The sequence below is a fragment of the Limulus polyphemus genome, unplaced genomic scaffold, assembly GCF_000517525.1.
Source record: "Limulus polyphemus unplaced genomic scaffold, Limulus_polyphemus-2.1.2 Scaffold609, whole genome shotgun sequence".
NCBI lineage: Eukaryota > Metazoa > Arthropoda > Merostomata > Xiphosura > Limulidae > Limulus > Limulus polyphemus.
This window is the reverse complement of record NW_013666219.1, coordinates 368,343-391,708: the sequence shown is the minus strand read 5'-3', so window position 1 is coordinate 391,708 and position 23,366 is coordinate 368,343. Positions and strand designations below refer to the sequence as shown.

Sequence of the window (23,366 nt, the reverse complement as noted above, 5' to 3'; positions counted from 1 at the left end):
TAACTAATCTGGTTTATAAAGGTAAACACAGTAATTTTACCTAAAAAGAAAAGAACATTAAAAACTGGAAGGTTATAATGTAATATACAAAGCAAGGTGTCCAGTAGTAAAAATCTTACAGATTATGCCCTCTTGTCAACCATTTCTCTCAAACAATATTAAAACTGTACCTAATTTTTGGAATGACAACAGCTGTAAAAATGTCCTTAAGTTTAAAGGTTACTTGATTATGTGACAGACCAGTGGTGCTAAAGAAGGAAGGAGAAAAATGCCACCATACTTATAAAAGCAGTGCTGTGAAAAAATATCAAGATTATTCAAAGAAACTAGAATATTAGCTAGGAATATGGCAAGGCCTGTTGTCATGAGTGACTTTAGTTTTCATATTACAAATGTGCCACAATTCAAGGTAATTCAGTGCATTTTGGTTGTGGTCTCACTCTGTGGCCTTGCATCTTTTACAATATACAACGTGATTAGATATGGAAGAATGTTCTGCTAGAGCTGAGTACAATGTGTTATTATGTTTGTGGTCCCTTTTATGTTTTGAAAGTCTAACTTACAGTTATAATGGCTGAAGTATAGTTGTGAATTACACCTTTCCATAACTAATTTAAAATATTTTTTTAGTGAAATATATTCTTGTAATTTTTTTATAAATTTTAAACAGGTTATTTGCTGCAAATTCTTGTACAAACTAATGGATTAGGGGAATTTCTTTCCTATAAATGCTATTTTGAACTGTTATTGATGGTATATTGTTCTTTAGTGTTTTGTCTGAAATTGATTGGTAAAAATCAAATCAGAATTATCTTTGCTTTGTCCTGTATGGGTGAATGTGAGTAAAAAAATACATATCTCAACTCCAACAGATGGTATAGTCACTACAGAACAAAGAGGCTGACCAGTCTTGTAAAAAGAAATGTTAAATAATAATCATGAACAAAGTTTATGCTTTATCTGTTCACTTATTTGTGTGTAAATGAACAATTCAGTAGACCTTAACAGGAATTACTGTTGTTTAGTTTAGGAAGCCTATAAAACTAAGGGGTATACCTTTTATTACTACATTTCGAGGATCCATAGAATTGATATATTGAACTCTGCCCTAGCAGAACATTCTTTCATTTCTACTCATGTTTTAAACTGGGAAGGATGCAAGATCATTGATTGGAGCCATAACCAAGATACACTAAATTTCCTTAATTTGTGGCATATTCGTAACACCAAAGCCAAATGTGGTTGTGACACTGGACCTTGTCATATTCCTAGCTTATATTCCGTTTTCTTCAAATAATCTTGATTTATTCTCCATAATGTTGCTGTTATAGATATTATGGCACTCTTCCCATTTCTTCTATAATGGCGTATTGGTTTGTCATGTGATGTTTTAAATTTGAGAAAATTTTTGTATGTCTTGCTATTCCAACTTCATACAGAAAGCTGTTGTCTTTTGAAAAATTAAGTAACAGATTCTAATGCGTTTTCTTTTGTTAAAATTACTGAGCTTGCTTTTATAAGCTAGAGTATCTAATAAATAACTTTATAAATAATGAATTTACCTGGTTCTTCAAAGTTTGTAATGAAATGCTAATTTGTGAGAGCTGAGTATATTTAATTTTTGTATGAAAGAATTATTTCATGTTAAGAAGGCTAGTGTTATTGTATTTAAATGAAACAGTTGAAAACCTGAATCTGGTAGCATGTTTAAAGATTACAGGAACTTTCACACGAAAATAAAGTGATAAATATGTTTCTTTAAAATATCAATATTCCATTGGAACATTTTAAAGAAAAAGTTAGTAATTGATAACCTGTGAGAAAATGATGAGAGTTGAGCAACAAAAAATCTACAATGTTTTGAATGTAGCAACAATCTTACATATATTTTTCATCAAAACAATTTATAGAAATGATTTGTGTACAGTATCAGTAGTTAATATATGGCCTAGCAACAGAAAAGGGGCCAATATAATGGTATATTTTGTACCTCTTATAGTGACATTTAGAAAGAGAATACTGTTTATAAAAAGTCCATCTGTTTAATTATGTTTTAATTGTATGATTTGAAGTAGATAGCAAATTGATTTAAGTACCTAAGAAATCTGCATAGAACAACTTTCAGGTCTGACAAAATACAGGTCTGCTTGAAAAAAATAATTGTGAAAATTTTTTTTTATCACAGTGTATTTCACAACATTGCATATCTTATGTTCATCAGAATTTTTTATTTTTTTTCACAGAAAAAAGAAGTATTGGACAAAAAGAATGTGATTTTCCAGAATCAGCATAACGTAGATTTCAGAAACACCTTAAATGGTAATGAATATTAACTTCTGATAAGAACAAGCTATATACTTAGAAGAAAACTAAAATTCAACTTGTCAATCATTATATATATATTTCTTATGTTTCTACTTATAAAGATTAAAAAGCATTATTTTATCAGTTGGGTACCCTCATTGTTAACAACATGTTTGGCTGTAAACCAATTAATATCTCACAAGGCTCATAAAATTTAATAGATTTTGGTTAGTACCAAATACATATATTAAGCTAACAATGCAGAAGAATCTTTATAATGAAACTATAATAATAAACAATAAACAGAAGAAAGAGCAATGACATTTGTATACTAAATTGTGTAACCTATATTGTTAATGAAAATAACAATAAATAAATATTAAAATATACCTTACCAGAAATACTAGATGTCTGCTTGAACTTCTTTTCTAGAATAAAGTAATTTTGTGTGTGTTTGTAAGTAGACACTGGGTTTATGATTTAAATCAAGTAAAAAATGGTAATGGCAAAGAAAAATCACAACTGCTATATTGTTATGAACCTTGGAGCAATCAGAAATGTTTTTACAATTTTGGAGGTTTGACCGTATATTTAAATAAAATCAACATAACTTTTATCAGTAGCCTGTATTAGAAATTAAAACTAATCAATAACAAACTCAAAGCCTTGGAGAAAACACAGAGTATCATTGTTTATTCATTTGCCTACTTTGATATCAGTTTGCTCCATTAGTCAACAGGAATCTCCCTAGACCAGTGGTTCACAGCATTTTTGGCAGTAGAGATCAGCACCATTGAATATGTAATTTTTGTGGAGCATTAATGACAAGAATACTAGAAATAATAATATGCAGCTAAAGACCTTTTTCTTTAAATGAAGACATCAGTTTTTCAACTTCAAAAATTGTCTCATTTTCATATACTGATAAAATGTTAACCTTGGGATAGTGTTACGGAACCACTGTCCATAGAGAATCCAAACTTGTGTTAAATCTAGACATACATGTATATTTTTCTCATATAAAATGAAATCATTGTAATAGTAATCAAAACCTCAAATTTGTTCATTGCAGATCATATTATAATCATGACATAAAGACTACAAAATTAAACTAGGAGAAAATAAAACAAAATTGAATCACTGTAAGTGAAGTTTGTTGAACTTAATATATGAGAATTAAAACAGCAATGAAAGTATTAATAAATATTTCGTATTTAATGCTCTTTTTTTTTTTCTTTTACCAGAATATTTTACAAATGCTTGTACATTACACTATGACAGTTACGAGAAGTGTTATGATTGATATCTTATTAGTGTGAAACAGTTACGTAACTATTTATAATGAGCATCTGATAAGTTTAGCTATATAATCATGTACTTACATTATTAAAAGTACCTCAGCTTACACAATTTCAAAACTAAATTGTTTTACAGTTTGAGCTTACCTGTTATTAGCTTTTACTAAGGTTAATTTTTGCTTTCACTTCAGTGCATTTCTGAATACTCTTCTTACACTGCTTCACCTTTCTGTTCTTTTGCTGCTTTATGTTTCTACGCTTAGACTGCATTAAATTTCTTTTGTGACACTGCTTTAAATTTGTTTTATTACACTGCTTTACATTTTTATTCTTAAGTTACAGAACATTTCTACACCTACTTTACAGTATTTCTACACACACATTGTTGTATATTCTTACTCATAATCTACATATATGTGTTTTCTTATGAGACGATGTATTTGTACTCCTAAACCATAGTACATTTCGACTTTTACAGAACAATACAGGTCTTACACTATATTACTTTTCTGTTGCTACACTGCAAGCAAATATTTACTCTTTTACAGTACATTTATATTCTTTCACCACAGTACCTTTCTGTTATTACACTACAGCAAACTTTTACTCTTTCTTTACATTACATTTCTACTGTTACACCATAGTATATTTCAACTTCTGTCTTCACATTATGTCTCTAGTTTGCATTTACTGCGATATATTTCTGCCCATATACTTATAACAATCTTTTCCTCCTTAAACTGCAGTATATTTCTCTAAGGAGGATGCTGCTGCTTTATAAAAGGACTTAGATCATTTATTGAGTTGGACAAATAAATGGCAAATGGACTTTTATTGTAATAAATGCAAAGTAATGCATGTGGGTTTTCATAATTTGAATTATAAGTACAATTTCGATAGGAATAACTTTAACAGTGTTATGAAAGAAATGGATCTTGGTGTAGTGGTTGATAGTCTTTTAAGCTGTCCAAGCAGTGTGCTGTTGCTAGCAGTAGGGCAAATAGGATTTTAGGTTGTATCTACAAAAATATGGAATACAAATCTAAAGAGGTTATAATTTCATTGTCACTGGTTAGGCCACATTTGGTGTATTGTCTTCAGTCTTGGGCTCCTTACCTTGGGAAGGACATTGAATTGTGGAAAGGATTTGGAAGAAGGCAACTAGAATGGTGTCTGGAATGGAGTGTCATACGAAGAGAGGTTAAGATCTATGAAATTGTTTTTTTGTTAAAAAAAGAAGAGTTAGGAGGGATCTGATTGAAGTGTTGATGCATCATCTTTTTTTCATACTTATTGGTGAGAATGGTAGGAATAGGGGACCCAAATATAAATCCTGGTAGGGTAGGAGTTATCTTCAGCTAAGACAATTTTGTTTTCCTAACATGGTGATTGTCCTTTGGAATGGGTTGCCTTTGGATGTTGTGGAGACAGTAAATTTAAGTAAGTTTAAGAAAAAGATTGATAAATATATGAATGATAAGGGCTGGCCTTGAGGTTTTTTTTTTTTATTAATTAATTTTAGTTTTTTTAGAGGATGGGATTACCTAGATGGACCAATAGATTCCTTGATGTCCCTAAACATTATGTTGTGTTATTTTCATAACAAATGCACATATACCAAGTAAATCTGTGTGTATAAAAAGTTTGATAAAAATTAATTTGGGGCCCACTGTTTGTCAGCATACTGGAAGAAAAAGTAATGGCTATATTTTTTTCTGAGACAGATTTCATGGATAGGCCAAGCAAAAACTGTGAAAGCTGTTATAGTTTTGATTCTGAATCATCTAGTGTGGCAAGCACAGACTTACCCACAGGAAGGTATGGAAAATTATCTTTAGCTTGTTAATTAAGAATTTGTGAATGATTCACTTCAGACTTGTACAGGCTTAGATTCTAAGAGCAAAAATAAAATTATGACATGGAATTAAGGTATGAAAGTTTTAGTTTCTACTCAGATTTAGCTGGTTTGTGGACAGAACCCAGACAAAATGACTAACAAACTACAGATACATAAGATTATTTTAATTATACCTGATACTGTGCTGTTATTTTTCCTTTGTTAACCAGTCAGTCTGAAGCTTGAAACCCACATATCTAGAACACTAAGGAACCTTTACAGAAAAGTAGACAAGGTTTTGTTTTGTTTATTTGTTTTTGGCTTATCGGCAGCGTCAAGTATATATGCTAGTACGATCTAGTGCTATTGCATCCTAGGAAAGTTTCAAAAAGAAGGTAATGTTAAATGGCATTATTTCCCACAGTTTAGCTCAAAAACACTTATCAGACTGTAATTAATTGTATTTAATATTCATGCTTCAGCTTTTATGTAAAAAAATGTTTCTCTTTTCCAGGACCTTGGAATACATGTGGCTGCTACTGTTTTATTTGCTTCCTTCAATCTTTGTGTGGAAATATGACTCAAAATGTCTTTAATTAATTAAAAAGTGCATATGAAGAATCTAGTTACAGTTGGATTATATAATATTCAGCTTTAAATTTTTTTTAATGTTTTTTAGGAAAATAACTATAAAAGATTTACAGAAATGACATTTACAAAATATTGGCTCCCGAAAACAAGAAATCTTTGATCCTAATGATTTCAACATTTATTAGAAATAAAAGTTAAGAAGTAGATAATCTCAAATATAAAATTTGTCACAGTTTTTTTGTCTTAGATTATTGAATATTTGAATAAATACACAATTAAAGTATAAATACTGCTATTATCTCCTCTTGTAACATAGACAAGTTTTACGAAATTGAGACAATTGTACATTTCACAAATACATCATTTATTCACGACCATGGTTTCTCTATTAAAGACATCATCAGATACAGACTAAAATGTTTTCTAACAACAACAAGAAGTATGTGCGACATTCAATATCTCTACACTGTGCCTTTGTCATGTGAAGATTATGAAACTGAATTTAAAACTATAAAACAAACTGCTGTTAACAATGGTTATACAACAAAGTTAATTAGCACATTGTTGTTTAAAAAAACTGAATGGCATAAACAACAACAAAAAGAAATGGTTTAAGATGAGCTACATTGGAAAACCTTCTTACAAAATATATAACACACTGAACAAAAAAATCTACAGACTGGTCTTCTGCTGTAAAAACAAACTAGGAAAAATGTTATGCAAAAACACAGACAGAATTGAAAATTACAGCAGCAACAGTGTTTACCAATTAACGTGTCAAGACTGCAATAGTGTATACATCGGTCAAGCAGGAAATTCCATAGAAATGAGAATTAAAGAACATTCTAGAAGCTGGAAATTAAGAAACATGGATTCAACCTTTACATCCCACCTTGTTCAAACTAAAAACCAATTTGATTCAGAAACAAAAATTCAAAATTTTATATATTTATGAAAAAGGTAAAAAACTAGATAGCCTGAAAATTTTACAAATAAATAGAAATTTAAAAACAAATCCAGAAAAAAGTTCTAAATGACCAAACCAACTTAAGCTCCTCCCCACTTGTCTCTAGGTGAATGTCAAGATCACTTCCACTTCTGTGTTTCTGTCTGTACTGATGATGCCTTAAATGGCAAAACCATGGTCATAATAACCGATGTATTTGTGAAACATACAATTGTCTTGTTTTTCCTCAATTCTGTAATTATGGAGTTTCACCAAATACTGATGGTTTCAAGTATCAATTATATAAACATGGTTTATTTTTATTATCCAGTGCTTTGGGCTTTAACTCAGGAATTTACAAAATTGTGAGATTGCCAGCAAATCAACTGACAAGAATTAAGAGATGTTTAATTTTAGTATGTTTAATAGAGTAAATTGTACTGTCTTTGATATCAGCAGTTGTTCTATATGGCTTGTGGAATTAACTGATGTAGGTTTAAGCAGAAATCTTGAAAAATAAAATCTGGTTTTGAGAGTAGGTGGAAGTTGGATGTGTATATATTTGTTAGTTACGTGTGACTCCACACTTAGGATAACATTATTATCATTGAATGAATTATTATTACAAAAAAATGTTTCATCTATTAGTTTGGTTCCAAAATGTTTCAGTATAACAAATTATTTCTCTTTAGTTTATTCTGTCTGCCGGTCATAATATGACAGTCAAACTTTATCTGTAGCTAAAGCCACAACATAGGTTAGGAAAAAAAAAAGCTATTTTGCAGTGATTAGCACGAAAAGAATACATTAAATTATTGTCTTGTAATCCTGTTTACTGTTTGTTTGTTTTTGGAATGCATACACAAAATTAATGCAATAAAGTTTCTTTTAATAATATTGTTTTCTAACAGTTCATGCTCTCAACTGGTCAAATATAGATTAATCTGTAATGTATTCATTAACTTTTTTTAATAAATGCTTTTCCTAGCTTAAGTAGCAGTGGGGACGACCCAAGCCAACCTACCAGTATTCCCACTCCAAGCCCCCGAGGAGATGAAGAGTTGAGCTTTGATGTAGTGTTTGATAGTGAAGTGAGTATCAGTTGTATAGTCAAGTTTAGAAATGTGTGTGTAAGAAAACTGATTTTTGTTTCTGCTTTATGATGTAATATTAGTTTTTTAGGGGGGGAGAGACAATTTTCATTATGATTGCTAGCAACTGTATTATGTAATATTGTTTTATTTATTGTTGTTCATCAGAATTACAGATTTACCAATTTTTGACAAAATATAAAATTGAGGACAAACAAAGGTACTTGCATAATAAACAAACAAACAAAAAGTTTGAATTTCAGAGTAAAACATCAATATAAAATTATATGAAAAAGTTAATCAGGTATAACTTTCAACATTAATGTGACAGAATAAATTTCATTTATAAAGAATAGTTTACAGTAAATACTCTTTATACTCAACTTTCTCAAATTTATACCAAAACAATAAATAAAACGAAATGGCACCTGAGGTGAAAAGTCTTTATGATATGAGTTTTATATTTGTAAATCAGGTGCATAATCAAACTGTAATTCTTGCAATAGTTGCTGTAGTACAGACAAAAGAAATGAAGCAGTTTTTAAGAAATATTCACATTTTATATTTTGATTTCATTTTCTGATTTTTCTAATTGTGTTGAATTCTGTTTTGATTCATATTTTATCTTAAAGTGTTGAATTAAGTGAAGTTCAATAACAGCTTTTCTAAGAGTAATAATGTTCAAAGTGCTATTAGGATGAAGAAGAATAAATTTAAACAAAACTTACTTTCCCACAATGTGGTTTTTGTAAGATTTTGTTAAGAATTTCACCAATTAATTACTTTGCTTGTAATTTTAAATTAAACAATTCAATTGCATTAATTATGAATTAATAGATGACGTATGACTTCCTGCATTATTTCACAAAAGTATTACAGAGGATGATAAATTTTCCTTCTGAAATGTATAATACCATATGGGAATAATACATAACAAAATACTTTGGTAAAATAAATTAAATAAGAAATTCACTGCCCATTATTTTAATGAATGGGAATATTTCTTTTTGTGAGTAATAACTAGCATTATTAAAATATGATTATAAAGTAGAATAGAGTGAACTTAGTTATTTCTAATCACTTAAATTTGCAACATTTCTGTATTGTTATAAGTTACGTAAAAGGCTTACTAAAATTAAAATTATTATTAGTTCAGAAACATTAGGACTTCTCTTAAACTAGTTTATTTAATAAGGGTTAAAATCAGCTAGACAGTAAAATAATGAAATATATTGTGGCTGGCATTCTTCCTCTTTGGAAATTATCTGTTATTCCAAGTTCAAAAAATTCCACTAAGGATAATAGCTGATATTGTACAGAATTTTTCATTTTGAAATTATGTATACAAAAACATTTCTCTTGTACAGTTATTTGTTTTGGATAATAGTGATAACACTTTAAAAGAACAAAGACACAACTATATATAAAGGAAAAATGTATATTTTAGAGCATTATAGTAGGTACTAACTTTTTGTGTAATGATAAAATCTTATGATAGTCCTAGATTTTATGATGTTTTCAGATTTAATGGCTTAGTATATAACACAGATCTTAAAAAATAAATATATAGATAGATAGATATATAATGATGCAGAATAGACGTTTAAAAATGATACTGTCCCCAATCTCAAAATACAATAGAACATTTTACTTAATAATTTACTGTATAAAGATAAACTACCATGAGACTGGAAATACACTCTTCCATCTGATGATGAGCAGGTCAGTATATGGACTTTTGGGTTATTTTGTAATACAAGTTAAGGTGCATTTGCATTTAGCATTATCTTTGTAAAGGTTTATTATTAACTAAATTATATAAGCTATTTTACTAAATTCTCATTAAAAAGAAGTCTACAGAAATTTATTGTCATATTCAACAACAAACATTACATAAAAATCAACTGAGAAATGTTCAATAATTTTTTGAAATAATTTTCTTTTCTAAATTCAAGATATTAGAAAAACAGGTTTTATTATCAGAATTTACATATATATAAATTGCCTGATCCTGTTGGGCTAGGGTCAACTGAGTATTGGTGTTGGATGTTCTCAATGGGTGTTGTGGACATTGTGTCTAATGCTGGTGTTTGATAATAGTGCTCACAAGTGCCCTGGTGTTGCTGCAGTGTCTTTGTTTGGCACTGTAGTGCATCCACTCGTAGGACTCCATGGTGGATGGTGTCAGTGGGTACTGAGTCATTCTCTATTTACTATGGATCCCCTAATTCTAGTAAAAAGATAAACCTGTAAAAAACAGCTAATAGGTAAATGTCCACGCATAGACAATTCTGTTAGTCACCACCAAAATCAGATCATGCCTCGATTTTTAATTCTTCACTCTTGTCTGACAAATCCTTAGGGCAAATGTCTCTCTTTTTCATTTAAAAGGGATTAGAGGGTCTTGCTGGCTCTCCCAAGTCAGTCAGGAAGTTGTGCTTTGGAGACATCTTGGTGGAAACATCTACACCTACACATAGTGAGCTCCTCCTGAGGTCAAAGGCCATTGGGGATATACCCATTGAGGTAACTCCCCCATGCTACTTTGAATTCCCCCTGAGGAGTGATCGTTGAGAGGGATTTGAAAAACATATTCGAGTCAGAGATCCATGCTGGTTTTTCCAGCCAAGGAGTTTCTGCTGTGCAATGCATCTCAACTCGCAAGGTCATAATTATGCTGCTGACCAGTGTTCTCATTGTGATATTTCCATCGCCATGTCCACCTGCCTCTGTCAAGGCAGGTTATTTTAACTGTAATGATGGCCTTACATTCTTAACCCTCTCCAGTGTTTCTAGTGTCAGTGGTTCATACTTTTGAAGACATCTTGTTGTGGTTCTTTGACGTGTGCTCGTTGTGGTGGCTCGTTGTTCTCTTTGGATAAACGAGTTCACAAGTCAACATCTACTCCTTTCTCTGTCTACACCATTGTTTCCAGTGACTACCCGGGTCCACCTCCTTTGGCCCCAAATTCTGGTGTTTGCTTGGGTCCATCTTATTTCATCCCAAAATGCAGAAAGATTATTCATTCATGCCCTCAGTCACTATGTCTACTAGCAGAGACCTGCCCATTCGACCCAGATCAGGATCTATGGAAGTTGATAGACTTCCTTCTAGTAAAGAAAAACGGCGTGATCGTAAACAGAAGGGTTCTCTGCCCAGTTCTCCTCCACCTACATAAAAATGGCCACTTTGATACAGTGGAACTGTCGAGGTTTCCATTCTAATCTGAATGACATTAAAGCCTTTATTTATTCCTATTATCCCCTGTGTCTCTCCTTACAGGAAGCATTCCTGAAACCTGCCAGTACAGTCACCTTTCGGCAGTTTTCTTTATACTGGAATGACAGGTTATGTGATGGATGAGTGCATAGAGGGGTGGTACTGCTTGTCAACCAGCACATGCCCACTTGATACACTCTTGGAGGCTGTAGCCATCCGTGTTTTCTTGGATCGTACCATCACTGTTTGTTCTCTCTCTACCTGTCTCCTGGAGAAACTCGGGATCAGTGAGACCTTGGTGCTCTCATAGAACAGTTGCAGTCTCCCTTTGTAAACCTGGGAGTCTTTAATGGACATAATCCTCTCTGGGGTGGTGCTGATATTGATGGGAGGGGTCATTCTGTAGAATGTATGCTCTCGGTTCACAACCTTTCTACTGGTTCCTTTACCTATTTTCATGCACCTAGTCAGTCTTATACTGCTATTGATCTCTCTATCTATTTCCCTTCACTTTTCTCTCGTTTTTCTTGGAGGGCTGACAGTGACCCATGAAGTAGTGATCATTTTCTTATTGTTTTGAGGGAGATTGGTCGTGGTTGATGTTACCCGGCCCGAGTGCTAAAGTGGAAGTTGGAACAGGTGAACTGGCTCTCTTTCGTCTCTTACTTGGAACTTGATCCTGCTGTCATTAATCTGCCATCTATTAACAACTATGTGGAAGCTGTAACTGATTGCATTATTCATGCAGCTGTTCGTTCTATTCCCAAAACCTCGACATGCTTCCCTCAGTATCCTCATTCATGGTGGTCTCCATCCTGCCATAAGGCACAGAAGGCTCAGAAATGAGCCTGGGATACCTTTGAAAGGTATCCCACTCTTTCTCACCACATTGCTTTCCAGCAGGCATGTGCCCATGCTTGGCAGGTCAGACATAAAAGCTAAAAGGTATCTTGGAGTAAGTTTACAACTAGCATCTCTTCTACCACCAGTTTCAAAGTCATATGGAACAAGATTTAGAAGGTTAATGGGAGGTATATTTCCCATTCCCTTTCCATCTTGCTATCCAATGGCCGGGAAGTTGCTGATGTACAGAGCATCGCCAGTACTCTTGGTGAAAGCTTTTCTCATGCATCCAGCACTTCTGTTTCTGCCCCTGCCTTCTTGGCCATCAAGTCTTGGGCAGAGCGATTGCCTCTTTCCTTTCAGGCTGATTGTCTCTATGACGATAATCACCCCCTTACACTGGTGGAACTCAAACTTGCTATTCATTGGTCTGGCTGTACATTGGTCAGACATGATGATCTTCATTATAAGATGCTGCACCATCTCTCTTCTGCCTCTCATGCTATTCCTCTCTGGCAGGAGAACATTTTTCTTGATACCTGGAGCCAGGCTATTGTCTTCCCTTTCTCTAAGCATGGTGACAATCCCAAGATTATTTTTAATTATCATCCAGTTGCTTTGACTAGCTGTCTGTAGGTCTTTGAAATGTTGGTTAATGCTCGTCTTGTTTGTTTCCTCAAATCAAACAATCTCTTCTCGTCCACTCAGTGTAGGTTCCATCGACAGTGCTCCACCATGGACCATCTGAGTTGACTTGAAACCTTCCTCAGGAGAGAACATCTTGTGTCCGTGTTCTTTGATCTTGAGAAGGCTAAAGACACTATGTGGAGGTACAGCATTTTGCGGGACCTCCACTCATATGGGTTGCATGGCCATTTACACATTTTTATTCCGAACTTTTTACTACACTGATGATTCCAGGTCCATGTTGGTTTGACCCTTTCCCGTTCTTTTGCACAGGCTCTGCATGGGGGCTTTCCACACTTCTCCAGTCCAGAGTTTGTACACTGAGTCCCACGAACCTCCTCTTCACCCCCACCATTTGCAACTTTCTCTGCAATATGCTACCAAGGTTTGATCTTTACCACAGCATCCAACATGATGTTGTGTCTTTCTTCCCCGTTGGGCCATGCTCTTTCAGTATAGAAGGTCTGCAATTCCTTCTTTTGGCCTTTGTATCCAGTTGCAGCTGGCCGAATTGGGTCTGGCATTGGATGACGTTGCTGTCTCCAATGATTAGCCCATTCCACCATGGCTTATTACCATCCCCAGATGTGACCTTTCCTTGAGTCATCCGTGGAAGGCAGATACTCTTGATTGGAAGTACCGTCTTCTCTTTGCTGAACATCTTTCAAACCATCCTTCCATTCCTATTTACACAGATAGTTCAAAATCAGGTGACTCTGTAGGCTCTGCCATGGTTTGTTGTGGCTTGGTAGTTGCTCGCAGGATCCCTTCTACAGTTTCTGTGTTCACTACTGAGTTGTATGCCATTTCTCTTGCCCTGGATCATGTAATAGCTATTCAGTACACTGATTGTACTATTTACACTGTTTCTCTTAGCTCCCTACTGGCTCTGGAATCACTTAACATTAGTTCTCACCCTGTTCTCGTCGATGTTCAACAATGGCTGGTCCATTTTTTTCCATCTTCCATTAGCATCCAGTTTTTTTAGACACTTGGGCATGTCGGTATTTTCCGGGAACGAGCTCGCTAACACTGCAGCTCAGTCCATCTTCTATGGTGCAGTCACAGCCGTGCCTATCCCGTATATGGACTACAGTCCTGTATTGAAGGCTCGGCTTCTTGCCAGTTGGCAGTCCACTTGTAGTGAGCAACATCATTACTAACTCTTCCAGATGAAACCTTCTGTTGTTCTTTGGCCATCTTGTTTCGGTAAGGATCGGAAGGTGGAAGCTGTCCTGGCTTGGCTACGCATTGGTCACAGTTTTAACTCATCGTTTTCTTTTATCTGGAACTTATCCACCAATATGTGGCCTTTGTGGCACTTAAGTCACAATAGCCCATGTTTTACTGTTGTGCCATTGTTACTACCTTGAGTGGGGACACCATTTTAGACACGTTTTCTCGGGGTTTAACCCTGACATTGGACAGTGTCATTTGCGATGGTGACGCTGTCAAATTTGTTTGTATTTTTACATTTTTACGAGCTATTGATCTTTTTAACTCTATAGAGTATTTTATCTGATTTTTTGAATGTTTCGATTTTGCTTGATTTATTTTATACATTTTATAGAATTTTACTTTTTACTCTTTTTACCTGTTGTTTGGCGCATATAGCCATGTTGCTTTGCACCAATAAATCCCAACAACCAACCAACCAAAGAAGTTTTCAACATACCTTATATATGTCAGTAAAAATATCCACAGTTTCAATTGTGGGTGCATTATAAAAATGACATTCAATCCCATTATTTGGTTTGAAGAGTCAGACAATGCCAATTGTGATGGTGGGTTCAACTAGCTGGCTGTCTTCTCTTTGGCCAGCAGCTAAACATTAGAGACAGCCATTCCTAGCAGTCTGTTACCTGGCTGTTTCAGCCTGTATGAACAAAAAGTGTCATTCAGATTCATAATTCTGATGTTAGAAAATATATTTCGATTTATTTCGAATCTTCAACAAGGTGACAGTTTCTGTTGAAATATTCTTATAAGGTTCAAAACTTAAAAGAATTTTAGGTTAAAGTGTGTGCGTGGTTTTAAATCGTTGTAGACTGTTGGTGTTTTCGCTGCACTTTCATCTTAACAGGATCATCATTAGTATCAATTAAGAGAGGTGCATATGTAGCGCTGCAATAAGTTCTTCCTGTTGATTTCTCACATTTAAACAGTTGTCGTTATGAGGCGTGAAAAGGGTGGAAAGGATTATTAAACTTTCATAGTTAGTAATAGAGACTTGGAAGTTGTTTGTGATGGCGAGTTGCCTTCTATAGCAAATAATTCTGTAGGCGTATTTCTTGCTTGGATGCCAAAAACTATCAGTCACGTTGACAGAATACAGTTGGTTTTGTTAATTAAGTTTAGGAAGACGAACGGCTTTGTGACGTACAAGTTTTTTTCTTCCACAGAGAAAATTTGCGGTTCTAAATAAATAGCTTATTTGAAAACTGTAGAACGTCTTTGGAATGTTTTAATTAGTTTCAAAAAATTATCAATGTTTTAGGTGAGGAAGTCTATTTAAAACTTTGAATTCAAAGACGTGGAAAGCACCTAGGATCACAAACTAGATATCCGAAATACTTTAGGAAGGTTGACCTTTCTTCATCAGAGACAATTTGGTTAACACATATTAATGTTGCTAATAGGTTTGTTGTTTTCAGTTTTGTATGCGTGTTTTACAAAAAACTTGTTTAATTGTTGTTGAGGATTATAACATTTCATGTTTGTGTTGTTCGATGCAATTTACTTTTATAAATTTTATAACATATGAAATTAGAAAGATAACATAAATGGATGCTTAATTTAAAGTTTTCATTTTCAAATTAAGAATTTTTATCATTTCTGAATTCATTTGATATACCATTTTAACATACACCAACTGTAACATAATACTTTCATGATTCCAGTTTATAAGAAGATCAAAAGGAGACCTTCAAAGTTCTTATTGCAATCGGCTATCGTCCTGCTTTTAAGTTAATGTTTCAAAAAAAAATTCCTTTTTAAATACAAATCACGCAACCATAGTCTAATTGTACGCATCATATACCATCATACTTAAAAACCGCATTAGTTCAGTTGACTTTTATTACCTGCTAATATTCTGACATACCAACAAACGAACAGATCATAGAGCAAATCTTATAATATTAATCAAAGAAGCCAGAAGTGTGTCTTTAGATGACAAAGCAGGCTAAAGAAAAAAGCTAGACATTTAACAATGGATCCAAAATATTAAGAAAAGTCTAAACGATTATTGTAGTCGTTTCCTGCTGATGTTTGGAAATAACATCAATACGTTGCTTGTTTGCTTAGCGAAAAACCATGTAATGTTTTTCTAGTCCTTTTAAGCTGTTTATTCTTGTCTCTTGGTTAAGATACAAGTAACTCTGCCAGCTCAGTTATAAAGATATTAACATTAAGCGTGAAGTCTTACTCGCTTCTTTGTATGCGTCATGCAGCTGGATAAAAGCTGTTAGCTCTACGGTTTTGTGCCTGAGCGCTGTAGACCCGTGACAGTAATATCTGTTTTGTTTTGTTTTGTTTTATTGCGATGATACTGATAAAAATGTATGTATTTTGACTTCTAGGCAGACGAGTTAAGATATTAACTCAGTATTTCATACATTTTCTGTTATAACTCTGGATCCTAGATGATTTGGGTTACGTCCAGTTGCTCCAAAATCGCGTTGGGACTATAGGTGCGTTATAAGATTGACGTTCAAAATTCATCATTCAATTAGAGTAGCCAAGGAGTTGTCGGTGAGTGCTGTTGACTAGCTGCTTTCCTCTAATCTATGGTATCCCTTGCTGTGTAGCTTTGTGCGAACATCCAAAACAAAACAATGTCGAAATTATATGAAGAGAACCAGACAGACATCAACGGAAGAAAAATATTTAAGGCACTACTGATAAAGTCATCAAAACAACGCTAAATAAATATTCAGGACCTCCATTTATCTATATTAATATTTATATACACCCCATTTTACTATCAAAAAAAAAGCTAAATTAACGTCACCTATAAACTTGTTCACGCCACAACGAACCTGTAACGACCTCTGATATTCATCTGCCTTTTGGAATGTAACTCCTACCTGGTAATAACCCAGTTATTATTAAAATAAGAACTTGTCTACTGCAAAAGTTGTTGTTGTCATATTTTTAAGTTAATTATTCAGTTCAGTAGGTTTCTCACTAAACATTAAACAAAGTTATATTGTCAATCCCTCATATCTTTAAAAATGCTAACCTGTTTCAATAAAAAGCGCGTGGGTACGTCAAAACATGTTTGATTCTTAATGCTACAAAATTCGTGGCTTTTCTAAATGTTCTTGTATTATTCTGGACATGTTTTTTTAAATGCTTACGTCAATTTTTGGTTATGTTTGTGTTAAAAAACGACAGTTTTTACTCTTTATGCATTTTGAGTAATTTATAAGTTAACTAGCCAAATGTATATGCTTCGACAACAAATGAAACCATTCTGTTTAGGTTTCAACCTTCGTATTTTTTTTGGAATATCGCTGAAGACTACTACATATTGACGGCCGAGAGGAGAAGGGGAGAGGGAGCTTACAATGGTCATCTTTGTCTGAAAATTTTAACGTAAATGTTTATGCGGTCCATAAGTCACCCACTTAGTAATACAGTCTGATTTAAGAAGTCACGGCCATTGATCAAAGTGAAGTCCCTCAAAATGTTCACATGTATAGCTTTAGTCACAATGCTGCATTCTTCTTCAGGCTCCTCTGAACATATTTCAAACAGAACTGAATAATTAGAGTAAAGAACGTGGTGTTTGCGATACCGAGGTATGTGAAATCGCTACATTATTGGGTATTAAACAATACTTTGAAATCAAACAAGAGCAATTCACCTTTAGTATTTAGTCGATGAGTTAGGTCAGTCATTTAGGGTATCTGTACCAAATTATTGCTGACACTTGTTGAGTTGGTCACCCGGCGGGACTTAAAACTTTACAATCCGAGGCTCGATTCCCTGCGCTGGGCATAGCAGCTTGTTCAATATGATTTTGTTCTTTAGCTAACTAACAAACAAATCTGTTGAGTTGAATGGCACACTGGCTTTACAGATTTTCCCAATATTATGCGACTCTTTGTTGTAGATTTTGTAATCTTATAATCTCGCAGTCTGAGGGTCGCGGCTTCGAACCCCCATCACACCAAACATGCTCGCCCTTTCAGCCGTGGGGGCGTTATAATGTGACGGTCAATCTCACTATTCGTTGGTAAAAGAGTAGCCCAAGAGTTGGCGGTGATGACTAGCTGCCTTCCCTCTAGTCTTACACTGCTAAATTAGGGACGGCTAGCGCAGATATCCTTCGTGTAGCTTTGCGCGAAATTCAAAAAACAAACAAACTTATACCCGGATTATGTTTGTAAAATATTTCGTGTTATTCCAGCTTTTGGGGCCGTTTTGTGTTTGAACTTAAACAGCTGTCTGATTTTGGAGATATTCGATTCCACCGATGGGTCATCAGTACGTTTACAGACTTACAACCCCTGAATCCAGGTTAGATTGTCTGCGGTGGACAGAGTACAGATAGCTAATTGTGTAAATTTACACTAAAAAATAACGTGTAGAAGATATTCCACAATTGTGGTGACTAATACACCCCGGTGCCCGGCATGGCCAGGTGGATAAGGCGCTCGACTCACAATCTGAGGGTCGCGGGTTCGAATCCGCATCCCACCAAACATGCTTGCCCTTTCAGCCGTGGGGGCGTTATAATGTGACGGTCAATCCCACTATTCGTTGGTAAAAGAGTAGCCCAAGAGTTGGCGGTGGGTGGTGATGACTAGACTAGCTGCCTTCCCTCTAGTCTTACACTGCTAAATTAGGGACGGCTAGCGCAGATAGCCCTCGTGTAGCTTTGCGCGAAATTCCAAAACAAACAAACAAAAAACTAATACACCTATAAAGAGAATTTGGTGGTTATATCCATCATATCTTCTGGTGTATTCTCATATAAGTTTTTCTCTATGTAACTGCTCACAGTGTTATGAGGGAGACAACATATGTTAAAGAAATTATCATATTCAAGGAATAAATTGGTGATATGCGACAAAAAATCAGATTTTAAAATTATTTCAAGCAAAACTTCCCTTTATCCTACTCCGAAGAACACAAAAACTTTGGTGTCATCAGGATTGGTTAGAAATTCGCACAAAGCTACACGAGGGCTATCTGCGCTAGCTGTCCCTAATTTAGCAGTGAAAGACTAGAGGAAAGGCGGCTAGTCATCATCGCCAACTCTTGGGCTACTCTTTTACCAATGAATAGTGGGATTGACCGTCATGGCTAAAGGGCGAGCCTGTTTGGTGGGACGGAGATTCGAACCCGCGACCCGCAGATTGCGAGTCGAGCACTCTAACCATCTGGCCATGCCAGGCCGCGTCATCGGGAATAAATGAAGATAAGGGTGGAACGCAGTTATTTTTCAAAACGGTGCTGAGAACGGAGTGAGATGTAAATCTTCCAAATAATGTATGCATTCAAACATTTTTTCGTATTTTCCTCATTAAAAGTGAATTATATTCAAAACTACTTCAGAAAAAAAAGTGATTCGACAAATAAATTTATCATCAGTTTGTGTCTTATTTCGTATGTCAGCTACAGCTAAATTTGTGATACTTAGCTAATAGTGCTGTATCATTATATTTATGATAGACGAATTGAAACAGTCTGTTGAAGTAGTTTTGATTGTATGAGGCGTATGAGTTAATAATGCAACAAAAATTATTTCGTATATTATTTAATTGCTTTGCATTGTATGAAAAGTATGACAGCAGTCATTTGCATGAGTCAAGTGAGATGGGTTTTAATTCAAACTTGAACACTGACGTTTCAGAAATTTTGTAATTTTGAAACGTATATTTTCCCATGTTAGATAACCTTTACTATAAGCTGCAGAGATGCCGAATTTCGAAAATTATCACATATAATCATTAAAGCTATATGTATAGCATTTACTGTGTATTTTATTCTGTTGTGGCCATAGTTTTCAAACGTGATAGGAGGAGCTTACTAACGTGAATTTACTAACTTATTATTATTGTTGAACGTTAAACATTTTATTGTTAGACTGATCTGTATTGTTAAAACAATCTACTTCCTTATATTAACATAGGATATTATGATATTTAAAAAGTCCGTTACTTAGTCGGTTAAGATATGTTCAATAACTTCAATACCCATATGCAAAATAAAAAAATATTGTTTCCTGTTAACTTTTTCTTTTATTTATTTAAACGCCGAACTCTGTTGTTTAAAATCTTTGTTGTTGTTTTTTTAAAAAGTCCAATTCAAATAAAACACGTTTCTCCTTGTAAACCTCTCGTGTAGTTCACTCGTTCGACGCATTGAACCGTCATACACGGTTTCAAGTTGATTACCTGCCTCCCTTGACCTCTACTGACACTGAGCCTTTCCATTTTTCTGATTTCCAATTGGTTCAGGTTTAACAAGGGGTTCTCTTTTGTGGTTGGCCAAACATACTGTACGTCACAATATAGTTGAACACGTGCCATATTGTTACTGACAAGCCTTTGTTTGTAGCATTATTCAGAAATGATTTCATTCGAAATGCGAGTTTGGAACTCGTAAAATCCAAACGTTCTTCTTAAGAGCTAAATTAAAAGTTTCAAACTTGATTTTTTTTCTTTTATATAAGTTCACAGAATAATTTCTTTGTGAGTGTATAATGAAGTCACCTAGGCACCTGATCTAGATTTGTTCAAAATTCGAAGTTTTTAGGGATAAAAATACTCAAGAATTTTGTCGCATTCGTACGTGGTGAAAGCATTAACATTTCGAAGAGAATATTAATTTTGTATCTTAGTGGTGCAGGATATTAATTTTGTGCCTTAGTAGTGCAGGATATTAATTTTCTGATACGATGAAGTGACTTGAAGTTCCGAACTGAAGAAACTACTACCTTGTCCAGTCCTACCCAGCAATTTCTAGGCGTTATTCTCATAATCTAGTTGAACTGGGCGAAACACAGAATAATGTCAGCCATTCTAATGGGTTATGTCAACAAGTTGAAGAAAATTAACAAAAATGAACGGATATCAAGAGAGCGCAGTCCGTACAATCAGGTGTGAAACCGAAACTTCTACTTCTAGTTTATATTTTGTAGATAGTTTGATGGATGGATGAAAGTAATATATACATATATTTAGTGAATGTCGTGTTGATAAGTCGATAGATAAATGGATAGAAAGATAGGTTCGTTACTAAGACATTAGATGAAATAAACATACATCGATTAAAAGATATACAGATAAAAAACTATTTGGACAAAAATATATAAACTGACAGTTCTATAATTTTGATAGGCCTGTTTGATATTGAAGAGCAGAAAAAATAATGGCATATTTGTGTTTTTCTAAGGCTTCTCTCTCTCTGTATCTACCTCTATATAATAAAAGGTAACTTCTAATTAATGCAGTAAAAATGATGTTGAAAGTAATCCAAAAGAGTGAAGTTATTCGTACTGAATAAAACTAGTCATAGCAGGATAAGTTTCACTTTGATCAAATTTTAACAAATTTCAACCTTTCTACTAGAAAGTGTTAAAAAGTAATTTTTTTAAAAGCAGAATATAGTTAATTTGTCAAATTGAGAAAATTATGTCTATAATCTATAGATGATAAAAGAAAATTATAGAAACGTATGATAAGACTTTATTGCAGGGCATAAGCGCACATGCACGCTTACGAATTTTATTTTAGTTGAAAATTTAACACTTTGAAGTCTGAAACGTGTTTTTTTTTTGAGGGGGATTAACAACTGTTGATGATTAATAAAGGTATTTTTTTACTTCATTCTGCTACAAACATCTAACAATTGAAACATTATTGAAGTTATCAAATATTTAATGTAACAAAGTATACATTTGACATTATGCTACTCAACATTCATAGGTTATCACATCACAATTATAATGAAATTAATCAATCATCCATTATAATTGTGGCTTTGTGAATGTGGTTTTTGCCTGTAAAAACTCAAACATTATAAATAATGTTTGAGAAAACTGATGAATATAAGGGAAAAAATGTTTGAACTAAAGATAGTATTTAATCTTGTATTTTAATTCAATGAAAACTAATTAGAGACATATAATTAAAATTATCAGCAGAGGTCAGAATCATTGCCCTCGTTTAGTTTTTCAGTGAATTGAAATGCAAAATTATAAGTAGTTTTCTTTTTATTTTCAATGTTTTCTCACTTGTAAATCTACATACAGATAGTTTGATAGATGGATAAATAGATAGTTATAGACGTGAGAACGAAATAGAAGTAAAGGTTATTAAATGGAGAGGCAGAGATTAATCGGCGTATAGGCACAGTGGAATACCTATACTGATACAGCGAGATTAATAGAGTAATTAAATAAGTAGAAAAATAGATGAGAGGAAGTATAGATTAACCGATAAGTACATGAATGAATGGACAAAGTGGTTGATGATTGAGTGCAAACGTAAATTAGTCAGTAAATGAGAAAATTCGGTTAATTATTTTTTTTTCATACTTCATTGTGCATGTTTTTATGTATTGCAGGACATATTATTTATTGATTAATATGGCTAGCCTTTCCAAGGTAATCTTACAGTTCTATATAGTCGCATTTATACGGGAGCTTAGGTTTATTTTCTGTTATAGAAATGTGAATTAAATTTAGGATGCAACTGATGTAAATAAGGTTGATTATATGGAACAAAACCAACCCGCATATGGGTAATGAGACCTGCATTTGTGAGGACATAGATATAGGTTGAACAAATCTGATGGCTAAAGTTTCTTTCTGGCAATTAGAATTGTTTGAATTTTCAAATATATGTCAATTTATATCCCGAGATATTCGTAATTTTAGTTACTGTCGAAAACCAAGTAGTGGATATTCAGAAAAAAATATTTTGTACAATACTAGAAAATGTACCCAAGCGTCGCACAGAACTTATTTCGTCGGTTTCACGGGGATAGCGGGACGGTGCGTGCCTGCGTCATTTAAGTCAATTGAATATGGGCAATCACGAAAATTACCTATTCTAGGTCGGCATTAAATGTTACGTATGTTTGGTGTCTAGTTAAGGCGCTCGACTCACAACCTGAGGGTCGCGGGTTCGAATCCCCGTCACCGACCATGCTCGCCCTTTCATCCGTGGGAGCGTTATGATGTGACGGTAAATCCCACTATTTGTTGATAAGAGTAGCCTAAGAGTTGGCAGCGGGTGGTGTTGACTAGCTGTCTTCCCTCTAGCCTGTCACTGCCAAATTAGGGACTGCTAGCGCAGATAGCTTTCTTTTAGCTTTGCATGAAATTCAGAAAAAATCGTTTGGCGTCAGTAAAAACTTTAGTGGTTGCAAACTCCACTGTTTGATTGCTTATACATTTAAACTCGATCATTGCGGGTCAGTCTTGAGTTTTTCTGTCAAATTTCACTAAAATTTTTTTTTCAGTCAGTTCATCTTAACAAAAGACAGACATAGCTTTGCTTTATATATATATATATATACATACACTACA

The 23,366-nt window shown here is 34.0% G+C and overlaps 1 protein-coding gene across 5 annotated transcripts in view; it reads left to right on the top strand.

Moving 5' to 3' along the window:
• Window positions 1-23,366, top strand: part of LOC106459444 — a 121,374-nt gene that overhangs the window by 80,796 nt on the left and 17,212 nt on the right. For all 5 annotated transcript variants that reach the window (XM_013919063.2, XM_022385942.1, XM_022385941.1 and 2 more), the window contains 3 exons: window positions 2,244-2,319; window positions 5,327-5,420; window positions 7,965-8,067. In XM_013919063.2, coding sequence (XP_013774517.1) covers window positions 2,244-2,319; window positions 5,327-5,420; window positions 7,965-8,067 — 273 coding nt within the window. The remainder of the gene's footprint in view (window positions 1-2,243; window positions 2,320-5,326; window positions 5,421-7,964; window positions 8,068-23,366) is intronic.